Raw genomic sequence first — 13632 nt, 5'->3', positions numbered from 1 at the left:
AGCCATAAAGGAACCTAAGAGAGTGTAACTGTAGAAAAAAGAATCACAAATCAAACTAAATCAGCAATGAAAACCATAAGCCAGCCTTTCTGTGTTGCATTTTTATAACAAAAGGTTTTTTTTCACATGTACAACATAATGATTTGATATTTTCATGGATTATACCCCATACAAAGTTAATATAATATTATTGACTGTATGCTCTGTGCTGTGCTGTACATTACATCCCTATGACTATGTTGCATTTTTTCTTGGGGAAAGGAACTAGATACTCAAGAGGATGGAGATTACGTTCTTTTATTGGCAGTGGGCTGGCATATTCCACGTGCACCTAAAGCTAAATAAGAACTTTTTGATGTTGACAATTATGATAGTTCAAGGGAGCAGGAAATTGAAAGAATCAGAGAAGGAAATGAGGCCTGATCTATGTCTGCCAGATTTGTATCTGCAGTCCACACCAAAGCAATTATTTTCACCCACATCTATGAGATTTGGAAGTAAATCACTAGACATGCATCATTTAGTTATCCTCACAACTTCAAGAAGCCTACACTAAAATCATCTCAAGGTAGTCAGTTGCCTTCCCGGTGCTTAAAGATCTCCAGAGAAGAAACATTTCCAATTTCCCAGGTGCCAGGAAGTTTTTCCTAAACCTAACTATAATTCTTTCTTCTGTAATATAAGCCCTGACTCTGCCCAGCTGACTAAAACAGCTCCTTATCTTCATCTGGATAATATTTCTTTGCCTTTTTGAAGGTTGTTATTATAGCTTCCCTCTACTCCAGCATTCTTTTCCCTGGGCCAACTGATCCTAGTTCCCTTAGCTTTGCCTATTTCGTAACCCTTTCAATGCTTGTATGTTTGTGTTTTGGATAATCCCAAGTATACTGGATTTTACTAAAATTACCCAAGAATAAACTAGATGGAATTGGGGTGATGCTGAGTTAAGTGTCCAGGTTACCTCATGGTTTCTCTTTACTATGTTACTTATGTACCTTGTGTTATCAAGCTTGAGTTTTCCGTTGTAGCACCAGTTTGCTTCTTCCTGATAAGATCAGGATTTGTTATGATCTTCAGATTTTTCTCTTTAAACTTGAGTTGAATTTTCCCCTTTCTCTAATTCAAAATTATGCTTCCTTCTCTGGGTAAATTACTGTTCCATTTTGAATATTATTTGGCCCATGACTTAAGGGTTTAGAAAATAGTTTTAAACTCCTTCCTGTTTTTAGGAAAATCCTTTCATAGTTTTTCAGAATAAAATGTCCAAAAAAAAAAATAGAGATAACAGAGGTCTGAACTGCAGAAAAGGTTAAGTCCAACTCCTCCATTATACAGATGATGAAACTAAGACTTAGAATGGTTAAACAGTTTGTGCCAGGTCACAGAGATTCCCAGGGGCAGAGGCAGGGCAGAAACCAAGGTCACACGGTTCTCGGTTGCATGCCCTTTCTACAACTCACTGAAGCCTTTAAACCTGCCTTATGTTACACTAACAAAGTTTCCAAGTAAGACTGCCAAATGAGAAAGGTATGGAAATTGTAAATTTGAAGGAATTTAATAGAAAATTGCTTTTATTGTAAATTACACAATGTTACTAATGAATAGTATAGGCATTACAAACTAGAATTCTATCCTATGTTATACTGGAAGACTTTATGTGTTTCAGTTAGCCAGAAAAAAAAAAAATCTACAAGCACTCTTCAATTAATCAAAATAGGTTCTCCCCACTGAACTTTTATTTTTAAATTTTTATGATATAAATCTGCAAATGTATATAAATGTAGAGAGTGTAGAATAGTGAATCCAGATTCAGCAATCATTAGTACATGGTCATACTTGTTTATCTAGGTCCCCATGTCCCCCACAATTATTTTATGGAAATCTCAGGCATCTTGTTGTTTTATCTGTATTTCAGTGTGAATTTCTTTAAAGCCATAAACACAATAGTTAAATACACCCACAAATATTAACAATAATTTCTAAATATCAACTATCCTGTCAATAATTAGTTAATATTATCAAATAGCTAGTCAATGTTCATATTTCCCTAATTTTCATATCTGTGTATGCGTAACAGTTTGTGTGTTTGATCGAGATCAAAATAAGAGTTTACACTATAACTGCAATTGCAATATGAGCAATAGATTTATGTCTCTTAAGTTCCTTTTAATCCTTTCTTTTTCTCCCTTGCCTTTTTTTTGTTGAGGAAACCAGGGGTTGTTTATCCTTTATAGTTTCTACAGTCTGCATTTTGCTGAATGCTTCTCCATGGTGTTACTTAACATGTTCATGTGAAGCCAGTATTTCCTATAAATTGATGGGTAGATAGAGAAGGTTGATCATATTCAGATCATACTCAGATTCATATTTAGAGAAGATCACTTAGTAAGTGATACCGTATTCTTCTATCAGGAGGTAAGCTCTTGTCGACTATTAATGATCATTGCCAAGATCCATTAATTCATTAGAGATTTTTTAAAATGTGATATTTTAGTCTATTGGCTAGATTATTTCTAAGGAAAATTCAATTCATTAACTAGTGGGCTGCTCATCATTACTTGTGTCAATATCTCTTCAATAATTGCTTATCTAAACCTTCTTCTCTTAGACATTACTCAGTAAAAGTGTAGGTAATTAATATTTTCTGAGTTCTCAAATGTTCATCACAGTTTGTATATGGCCTTTTTACTTGAAAATCATTTTGGCTGGTTATAAAATCCGTGGCTCACATTTTTCTTCCTTTGAGTGTTTTAATGTGATACCCCATTGTCTTCTGCATAAAATATTGCTATCAAAGAGTCTGATAATAATCTGAGCTTCTTTTCTTTATAATTGACTTGGTCTTTTTGTTTGGATACTCAAAAGATTTATTTTTTTAAAGAAACTTTTAGCTTTAAGACGATTAAAGTCCCAAAGTTTTACTTGAATATATCTCAGCAATGGCTGTTCTTGGTTGATTGTTCCAGGGACGTGATGCACTCTTTCAATATATAGTTTTGATCATATTTTTTAAAAAAAACTATGTTTAGTATTTGTTCTATTCGTTGCTCTGGTTTTCTTCCTCTGGAACTTCCATCATATAACTCTCTGGCCTGTTTGTATCATCTGTAGGGGAATTATTCTGCCTCTTCTCATTTGTCTTATTGTTGTATGAACAGTATGAACAGAACATTGTATGAACAGTTTTATTCTGCTTAGTTTCAGTGAATGAGATTTCCTATACTTTGAGAAGGGAGGTGTGAGGCAAAATAGATTTTGAGAAGCTCCTTCTTTTGAAAGGTGTGATCAAAAATATGTCCTCATACTTTCTGAGATCTGCTTCCTCTGCTCTCTATCCCACTTTTGACTGGCCCTTTTCTTTCCTCTATCCTTTTGCTCCAGTGTGTTCAATGGGTTCTCCTCCCAGAACTTTCTCTACAGTGTGAGACTCTGTCTTATTAGGTAGCTTTGGTTTGTTAATTTTGAGAATTTATATGGCCCAGATGGGTCCATCACCTTCAGATCTAATGAATCACAGATGCTTTGCACTAACTATGAATTGGATTATGCAGAGCACTCTCCCGGTTTCAGCAGCCATGTATGAGGATTTGTGTGATACTTTGTCACTTCATTTTGTTTGAGATGTTGTCTGCAGGCTTTTAATTTTCCTACCCTACTTGTTTTATTTTTATAGAACATAATTACTTCTGTGCTGTATCTGCCCAGAATCCTCCCTGCATTATCTTTTAAAAAATAAGCAAATCAACATCAAAAAGGTGATGCAAAACACCATCTTATATGGTATTTCCTAGGGCCTGGCCATATTCAATTATATCTCTGACACCTTTTATCCTATAGCAGAACTGTTAGAGAATTGCTCATGATAATCATGATACTTGAGCAATGCAGAATCTTGAATTATCAGGAAAAAAGAATCTCTGCCTAACTTTTAGTTTACTAGAGAATTCATTCAATTAGACCCCCCCATTCCAGTGTGTGGTGTTTTGACAGTCTGAGACTGTGAATGCTAAAGGTATTTGAATTCTGTCCAACTATTCCAATATTTTCTGGGACCAAATTCCAAATATATGATTAAAAAACCTGTCTCAATATTTATTATGGCTAATTTACTGAGAATGGATAAATTATTTGGTATTACTATATTTAGAAAGAGTTTATATCCTTCTGGTTTATGGAAAGCATGTTGATTTTTATTTATGTTCTTGTTGCATTGATTTTTCAGTTTATTTTCTCAGAATAATCAGAAGTACACTTCTGCTAACTGATGTCTCTCCTAAAGGTAAAATTTACCTTACAAGTCAATGGTAGTCTTTGGGTGATGGGGAAAGAGGGAAAAAAGTTGGGGGGAGTCCTGGAATTTAACATCTAGAATAATTTGAATTCTTGTTTTCTGAAGGAAAATTAAAACATTTTGTTAAAGGACAGGATTGAATGCTATTTAAATATGATAATATTCAAGAAGTAAAATTCAAGAAATTATATTAAATAGCACACTGAGAAATTTGATTTACATATCCATATTTGTAAAAAAAATCAAATGTTCTTCCAAACAAATCTAGGTCACATAGAACCATTGGGATAACTCTCAAAAATTGAGAGAGCAGGATATTTCCACAAGCAGCAAAAGTCCTGAATGAGTAAAATTTAATTCAAGCCTGTTCTTAATGAGCAGCGATTACTTGGGTACTTACAATGACCATTGATAATCAACTGTTAACTCATTCATTCAAAATACATGTGTTTTTATGCCTTTTATATGCCAAGCATTTTGCTTAACACATATGTAGATTAACATTATATTGTCCCTGCTTTAAGAAACATGGTCTAGCAGGATAACCAAATATGTAAACAGATTAATAAAATACCAAGTGATATGTGTCAAAATAGAAGTGCTATAGCAGTAAAGAGGATAGAGATGTCACTTTTTCTTAGAGAAGCTGTGAAAGGATTTACAGCGAGGTCATTAATAAGGACCTGAAAGATTGGGAGTGTGACAAAGAGAGGAGAGTATGTTTATGGAGGGAGCAATATACACAAAGGCATGAAAGGATGACAAAGCATGGCATAAAGTTCAGTGTGGCTAGATCAGAGAATCCAAGGGGAAGAGATAAAGCTGCAAAGGGAGGGTGGAGGAAAATTGGGATTCCGCTACATCATTCTAAGGAGCTGTGATCTTATAGATTGGTGGTTCCTAATTCAATCAAACCCTTTATTATGCTGAATAATGGACACCTAAATATATCAGGTTCTAATCCCTGGAACTTGTAAATGTTATAAGGAAAAAGAATTTTTGCAGACATGCTTAAGTTAAGTCTTTAGATGAAGGGGTTACCCTGAATTATCTGGTGGACCCTAAATCAAATCACAAGTGCCTTTATAAGAGAGATGCAGGGACAGATTTACCACAAAACACAGAAGAGGAGGAGGCACTGTGACCACAGAGGCAGAGATTAGAGTGATGCAAGTTTAAGTCAAGGAACATTGTGTTGGCAGCCACCAGAACCTGAAAGAGGCAAGGAACAGCTTCTCTCCTAGAGCCTCTGGAGAGAGCACAGCCTTGCCAACAACTTGATTTTGGCCCAGCGAGACTGATTTCAAACCTGTAGCCTCCAGAACTGTAAGAAAGTAAAGTTCTGTTATATAAGCCACCAAGCTTGGGGTAATTTGTTACAGCAGCCATAGGAAACTAATATCAACCCAATGTCCTCTTTTTTTAATTGAGATATAATTCACATATCATAAAATTCACCCTTTAAGGTTTACAATTTAGTGTTTTTAGTACCTTCACAAGGTTGTGTTTTGACTTGCAACCATCACCTCAATCTAATTCCAGAACATTTTCATACTCTGAAAAGAAACTCTATGCCCATTAATGGTCACTCCCCATTCCCACCTCTGGCAACTATTAATCTTCTTTCTGTTTCTGTGTGTTTACCTATTCCAGACATTTTATATAAGTGGCATCATACAATTTGTGGACTTTTGTGTCAGCCTGTTTTTCATTTAGTAATATTTTCAAGGATCATCCATGTTGTAGCATGACTTCATTCTTTTTTCTGGCTGGATAATATTCCATTCATCAGTTGTTTATCATTCATCACTTGATCCACATTTTGATTGCTTCAATATTTTGGCCATTATGAATAATACTGCTATGAACATTCATATACAAGTTTTTGTGTAGACATATATTTTCAATTGTCTTGGGTACATACCTACAAGTGGAATTGCTAAGTCATATCTAACACTATGTATAATTTTTTAAGAACTGCCAAATTGGTTTCCAAATGCATTTCACCATTTTACATTCCCAACAGCAAAGTATGAAGGTTTCAGTGCTGCTACATCCTTGTCAATGCTTGTTATTGTCCCTTTTTTATGACCATCCTAGGAGGTATGAAGTGGTATTATTCCATTGAGGTTTAAATTTGCATTTCCCTAATGACTAATGATGTTGACATATTTTCATATACTTATTAGTCATTTGTACATCTTCTTTGGAAAAAATGTCTACTCAGATCATTTGTCCACTTTTTTGCTGGGTTATTTATCTTATTATATTGAATTATAAGAGTTCTTTATTTTTTTAAGATAAAAGTCTATCATATATGATATGCAAATAGTTCACCATTCTGTGTGTATCTTTTCACTTTCTTGATAGTGTCCTTTGAAGCACAAAAGTTTTTCATTTTGATGAAGTCCAACTTATCTATTGTTAGTTTAGTTGCTTACACTATTAGCATCTAACAAACCATTGCCTAAGCCAAGGTCATGAAGATTTATACCTGTGTTTCCTCCTAAGACTTTATTGTTTTAGCTCTTACATTTATGTCTTTGACCTGTTTGGGGTTAATTTTTGTATGGTGTGAGACAGGGGTCCAATTTGTATTAACCATGTCTTTTATTTTCTGTATTCTGATGATTCAACATCTGGGGTCTTGCTGATCCTAGAAAAATTGCCCCACCCAGGGTTAGCCAATTCTTAGAGATAATAAACAATTCAACCCTGAGTGTTCCTTTCAAATGCAAACCAACCAATCCAAAGCCCATACATTCAGCCACATCTTTCATCAGGCTCTCACACTCTGGGCTACTATTCACCTGTCTTAATTACCCCAGGGCCATGTACCATACAATTTAGGGACAGCCCCTGTGCCTCAGAGCCTGCTAAAATTATTCAAATTAGCCAGTTCTAAACCTGTTTATCCTGGTTTACCTGTTACTTACCAGAGAAACCACAATAAATGGTCTTGCCCACAATTTCCCCCTCTCCCTCTACCTCCTGACTGAACTTGATGCTTCCTCGTTTGGTACCCCATAATGTAGCATGCCCCTTTCTCTTGGGATCTGTGAGTATAACAAACTATCTGTTACAATCATCTCCTGATCTGTTGGTCTTGCCATACCTAAATAATAATAAAACCTATATTAAAACACAACTTCATTTTTTTGCATGTGGATATCTGATTGCCCCAACACCATTTGTTGAAAAGACCATTCTTTCTCCCATTGAATGGTCTTAGCACCTTGTCAAAATCAATTTGTCATAACATATGGATTGATTTCTGGAGTCCCTGTTCTATCTCACTGATCTATATGTCTGTCTTATGGCCAGTACCACACTGTCTTGATTACTGTAGCTCCACAGTAGGTTTTGAAATTGGGAAGTGTATCGTCTGTTTTTTTTTTCCCTTAAGATTGCATTGGCTAGTCTATGTCCCTTGAATTCCCATATGAATTTTGAAGGAGTCAGCTGAGATTTTGATAGAGATTATATTGAATCTGTAGATCATTGATTTTCTCTGTCATTTTTCTATTGTCTATTTTATTTCCACTCTAATATTCATCATTTTCTTCCTTCTTCTTTCTTTGGGTTTAGTTTGCTCTTCTTTTTCTAGTTTCTTAAGGTGGAAGATTAGTTTATTGATTTGGGGTCATTGTTCTTTTTAATATAGGGCTTTACAGACACAGATTTCCCTCTAAGCACTGCTTATCTGCATCCCATAAAGCTGGAAAAGTATTTTCTAATTTCCCTTATTTCTTCTTTGAGTCTTTGGTTATTCGGGTGTGCATTGTTTAATTTACACATATTTCTGAATTTCTGTCTGTTATTGATCTCTAATTTTATTCTATTGTGATCAGAGACCATACTTTGTATGACATCAATCCTTTTAAATTTACTGAAATTTGTTTTATTGTCTAACATAGGTCTATCCTAGAGAATGTTCCATGTGTACTGGAGAAGAATGTGTTATTCCACTTTCGTTAGGTGGAGTGTTCAGTATGTCTCTCAGGTCTAATCAGTTTATGGTGTTGTTCACTTCCTCTATTTCCTTAATGATCTCCTGTCTGATTATTCTATACATTACTAAAAGTGAGGGATTGATGTCTCTTACCATTATATCTCCATTCACTTCTGGCAGGTTTTGCTTCATGTATTTTGGTACTCTGTTAGATGCATATATGTTTATTATTGTAAACATCCTTCTTTGTCTTTAGTAACAGTTTTTGTCTTAAACTCTTTTTTCTGGTATTAGTATAACCACTTCAGTTCTATTTTTGCATAATATATCTTTTTGCATCCTTTAACTTTCTACCTGTTTGTGTCTTTGAATCTAAAGTGTGTCTCTTGTAGACAGCATAGAGTTGGATCAGGTTTTTTAACCATCTGACAATCTTGGGCTTTTAATTGGAATGTTTAAGCCATTTACACTTAGTGTAATTACTGAGGTGGTAGGATTCACGTCTGCCATTTTGCTACTAGTTTCCTAATGTCTTTTTCGTTTCTTGATTCCTCCATTACTGCCTTCTTTTGTATTAAGTAGATATTTTCTAGTGTACCATTTTAATTCCCTTGCTGTTTCTTTTACTATGGTTTTTAAAAGTTATCTTCTTAGTGGTTTCTCTGGGCTTACAGTTAACATTTTAATTTATAACAATCTAGTTTGGATTAATACCAGCTTAATTTCATTAGTACACAAAACTTTTGTCCCTATATAGCTCCATTCTCTCCCCCTTACTTTGTGCTGTTACAGTCATACAAATTACATTTTACATTGCATGCACATAAACACAGATTTAGAATTTATTGCTTTATAAAGCTGTCTTTTAAATCAGATAAAGTGTTACAAACAAAAAATATTTTATACTGTCTTTTATATTTACCTATATAGTTATCTTTACCAGTGCTCTTTATTTCTTCATGTGGATTTGAGTTACTGTCTAGTGACCTTTCATTTTATTCTGAAGTATTAGTATTACTCATACTAATAGGGCAGGTCTTCCAGCAATGGATTCTTTCAGTTTTTTGTTTTTCTGAAAATGTCTTGATTTCACCTTCATTTTTGAAGGATAGTTTTGCTGAATATTTAATTCTTGGTTGATGTACTTTTCTTTCAGCATTTTGAATATGTCATTGACACTGTATTCTTACTTCATGGTTTCTGATGAGATATCAGCTGCTAATATTATCGAGGATCCCTTTTACATGATGAGTCATTCTCTCTTGCCACTTCAAAGTTCTCTTCGTCTTTGTATTGCAGCAGTTTTATTATGATGTGTTTAGGTGTGACTCTTTTTGATTTTATCCTTCAAGTTTGTTGAGCTTCTTAGATGTGTAAAGGTTTTCATCAAATTTGGAATGTTTTTGACATTATCTCTTTATATATTCTCTCTACTCCTTTCTCTCCTCTCTCCTTCTGTGATTCTCATTATACATATGTTGGTAATTTGATAGTGTTTCCCAGGTTTCTGAGGCTTTGTTTATTTTTTCTTTATTCATTTACCTTTCTCTTCCTTAGACTTGATAATATCAGTTGATCTATCTTCAAGTTTGCTAATTCTTTCTTCTACCTGCTCAAATCTTCTACTGAGCCCCTCTAGTGAAAATTTCACTTCTATTATTTTACTTCTCAACTCCAGAATTTTCATTTGACTCTGTTTTAGAATTTCTGTCTCTTTATTGATCTCCTCTATTTAGTGAGAAGTCATTCTTATGCTTTCCTTTATTTCTTCAGATATAATCTTCTTCAGTTCTTTGAACACAACTAAAATAGCTGATTTAAATCTTTTTCTAGTAAGTACAGTGTCTGGGCTTTCTCAGGGACAGATTCTATTGACTGACTTTGTCCTCTATGTGAGCCATACTTTTTGTTTCTTTGCATGTCTCCTAATTTTGTGTTGAAAACTTACATTTTAAATAATATAATGTGACAACTCTTAAAAATCAGATTCTCCCACCTCCCAGTGGTTTGTCTCAGTTGTTGTTTGTTTTGTTGATTTTTCTAAACTAACTTTTTTAATGTCTGATTTCTTCATCATGGGTGGCCACTGGAGTTTCTGCTGGCTAGCTTAGCATTTGGCTTATGATTGGACAAAGATTTCCTTAAATGCCTGGAACCAATGAGTCCCCCCAGGCTCTGTGTGTGTTTGGGAGAATCTTCAACACTCTAACAGGCAGTGAGCAGCTCTGCCTTAGCTTTTACTTCCTGTTTTCACAGAGCCTCAAGGTTAGGCAGAAGTGAGAGTTTAGATTCTTTTCAGCTCTTTTCTGAACTTAGCCCTGGATATGGTCACATCTCTATGCATGTGCTTGGCCTTCTGGATTACTAGGAATATGTCTGTGCTCTTCAAATATCCCTATGCACATGCCTTTCCCTAGCTTTTCATTTTAAGCTTCTGTTATTTGCCCCAATTATTATCTACCACATCTCGCAGCTGTAATGTTAAACAATTGCCCCTCTTTCTACAAATAATAGAAAACTATTTCTACTGAGAAAAAGACTGTTTACAGTGAGTGGGTAAGTTCTGAGTCAAATTAAATATAGACAGTGTTCTGGTGGTTCCAGGTAACTATCAGACAGGTCAAATAATGACAATTTTTCTGGGAATGGAGCTTAGAAGGAACTCTAACCCTGTATTGCCCTCCATTGGTTGCCAGGCTGCTGGTTTTTACCATGATTGCAGGCTCTTGGTTTTCAAGATTATTGCAGAGCTGGGAAGGGGTGTGATGGGAATAGAGCAAGGTAAAATCAGACTAATCTATTTTTACTGATATTCAGCCATTTTCCTTGAAGAAAAGCTCCTCTGATTGCTGCAAGCCTGTGGTTAATTCCCAGAGTTCTGAAAAAAGTTTATTCTGACAATTTTTGCCAGTATTTTCATTGCTTTTATAGATGAGAGGGTTTTTAGAGTTCCTTATTCTGGTATTTTTCAATATCACCCCAACATACTCTTTTTTTGTTTAATTTAATTTAATTTTATTTTTTTATCCAACATACTTTTTTTAAATTTATTTTTTTTTAATTTTTAATATTTTTAACATCTTTATTGGAGCATAATTGCTTTACAATGGTGTGTTAGTTTCTGCTTCACAACAAAGTGAATCAGGTATACATATACATATATCCCCATATCTCCTCCCTCTTGCGTCTCCCTCCCACCCTCCCTATCCCACCACTCTAGGTGGTCACAAAGCACCGAGCTGATCTTCCTGTGCTATGCAGCTGCTTCCCACTAGCTATCTATTTTACATTTGGTAGTGTATATATGTCCATGTCACTCTGTCACTTCGTCTCAGCTTACCCTTCCCACTCCCCTTGTCCTCAAGTCCATTCTCTACGTCTGCATCTTTATTCCTGCCCTGCCTCTAGGTTCTTCAGAACCATTTTTTTTTCTTTTTTTAGATTCCATATATATGTGTTAGCATACGGTATTTGTTTTTCTCTTTCTGACTTACTTCACTCTGTATGACAGTCTGTGGGTCCATCCACCTCACTACAAATAACTCAATTTCATTTCTTTTTATGCCTGAGTAATATTCCATTGTATATATGTGCCACATCTTCTTTATCCATTCGTCTGTCGATGGACACTTAGGTTGCTTCCATGTCCTGACTATTGTAAATAGAGCTGAAATTGACATTGTGGTACATGACTCTTTTTGAATTATGGTTTTCTCAGGGTATATGCCCAGTAGTGGGATTGCTGGGTCATATGGTAGTTCTATTTTTAGTTTTTTAAGGAACCTCCATACTGTTCTTCATAGTGGCTGTATCAATTTACATTCCCACCAACAGTGCAAGAGGGTTCCATTTTCTCCACACCCTCTCCAGCATTTATTATTTGTAGATTTTTTGATGATGGCCATTCTGACTGGTGTGAGGTGATACTTCACTGTAGTTTTGATTTGTATTTCTCTAATGATTAGTGATGTTGAGCATCCTTTCAAGTGTTCCAGCATACTCTTTTAATAACAAATAATGTTTAATGGTACCCTTTACTTCCTAAAATGAAATTGATGGATAATATAACCTACCAATACACATAACTTCAAAACTATCAATATAATTAATTATAATATAACAAACATATGAATAATAGAAAATGCTTGGCTACAACTACACTAGAAGATATAATGAAAGAGTCAAACACACCTCTTTGTACAATCATTTTGAATTGGATATTACAAACAGAAATGATTATGGTTGTGCTCTTAGAGTACTCACATACCACATATAACCATTGATATTACAATTTTCAAAAATGCTGAACAATTCTTTATAAAATTCCGAACAAAACAAAGTACAGTCTTTCCTCAATTTACATTGGACTAACATTTCCGAAAAATTCAGTGTATATTAAAACCTTGCATATTGGTGTTTTTATGTAAAACTGAATTTGGTCCTAGGCTTAGATAATTACATACAGGTGGTTTTTTTATTAATGTACATGAATGGTTGGTGGGAAAATCTAGCATGATGTGGAACTGCTCCTTACATCCTTGGTCACTACCAACTGAATGTCAGTAACAGCCACATAATCATTTATACACTTTGAGACACCCTCCTGACAAAAATGGTTCCCAAACACCCCCTAGAGGGCAGTACCACTCCTTTGTAAATCACTGCTTTAGAGGATTTAGTAGCTGTTTTTGTTTTTGTTTTAATCTGATATGCACAAACTTTCAAAGAAAGGTCCCCAGTAAGAAAAGCATCAAGCTGATCAAATACAAGTGTGCTATATTCACAATTCACTGTTTACTCTGCCCTACATTCTACCTTTCAGGAATACTGAATGCTGAAATAATCACTAAATAATTTGCAGACACTTTGATGGATTAGATGCACAAACACTTTGTTTTCTTTTTCCTTTTTAACTTTTATTTTAAATGAGAGTTTTATTTAGTACATTCAGATGAACAAATATAAAACTGATTTATGTGGAATAACACTGTTTCCCTCCATCTTAAGACCCTAAGTCCTCAGCTAAAGGCTTTGTAATTCCATTGACATCTTTTTATAATTGGCTGGTACTCAGATGCCTTGAGTAGGGTTCCTGTGATATGTAACCCAGATTGTCTCCAAGAGACCTTCACTTTGTCCCCTTGTGGAGATAAGTGAGAGCTGCTTTATGAAGGAGTCACTAAATTTCACAGTCACAACAGTGTCAAGGAACCAACACTGTAACCTTTGCCATTTTTGATGGACATGTTACGGTTTTATCACCTATGATGAGGAATCTAATAACAAAAGTCCTATGAAATGAATCTCCACTGGTTCTCAGTAAAATGCAACCAAATTCTACTTCCCTTTTGGGTTCATGACTTTTTTATAAATATTGTTGCAAGTGCTG

The 13632-nt window shown here is 34.8% G+C and overlaps 1 protein-coding gene and 1 long non-coding RNA gene across 10 annotated transcripts in view; one reads left to right on the top strand and one right to left on the bottom strand.

The window, feature by feature from the left end:
- LOC149747281 (uncharacterized) overlaps positions 1 to 13632 on the bottom strand; it is a 368282-nt gene that overhangs the window by 148580 nt on the left and 206070 nt on the right. The window lies entirely within an intron of this gene.
- Positions 1 to 13632, top strand: part of RNLS (renalase, FAD dependent amine oxidase) — a 322501-nt gene that overhangs the window by 177731 nt on the left and 131138 nt on the right. For 7 of the 9 annotated variants that reach the window (XR_016388107.1, XR_016388109.1, XR_016388108.1 and 4 more), the window contains one exon: positions 4223 to 4279. The exons of the other annotated variants lie outside the window; for them this stretch is intronic. Coding sequence is in view for 4 of the 7 variants with exons in the window: in XM_089897872.1 (XP_089753998.1) it covers positions 4223 to 4279 (57 nt within the window). In the remaining 3 variants the exon portion in view is untranslated. The remainder of the gene's footprint in view (positions 1 to 4222; positions 4280 to 13632) is intronic. 9 annotated transcript variants of the gene reach the window in all.

This window comes from Delphinapterus leucas, chromosome 16 (genome assembly GCF_059928025.1).
Source record: "Delphinapterus leucas isolate spDelLeu-1000000601 "Yukka" chromosome 16, BTC_Dleu_Yukka2, whole genome shotgun sequence".
Classification (NCBI taxonomy): domain Eukaryota; kingdom Metazoa; phylum Chordata; class Mammalia; order Artiodactyla; family Monodontidae; genus Delphinapterus; species Delphinapterus leucas.
The sequence above is the reverse complement of the archived record's forward strand: the minus strand, read 5'-3'. Positions and strand labels throughout refer to the sequence as shown.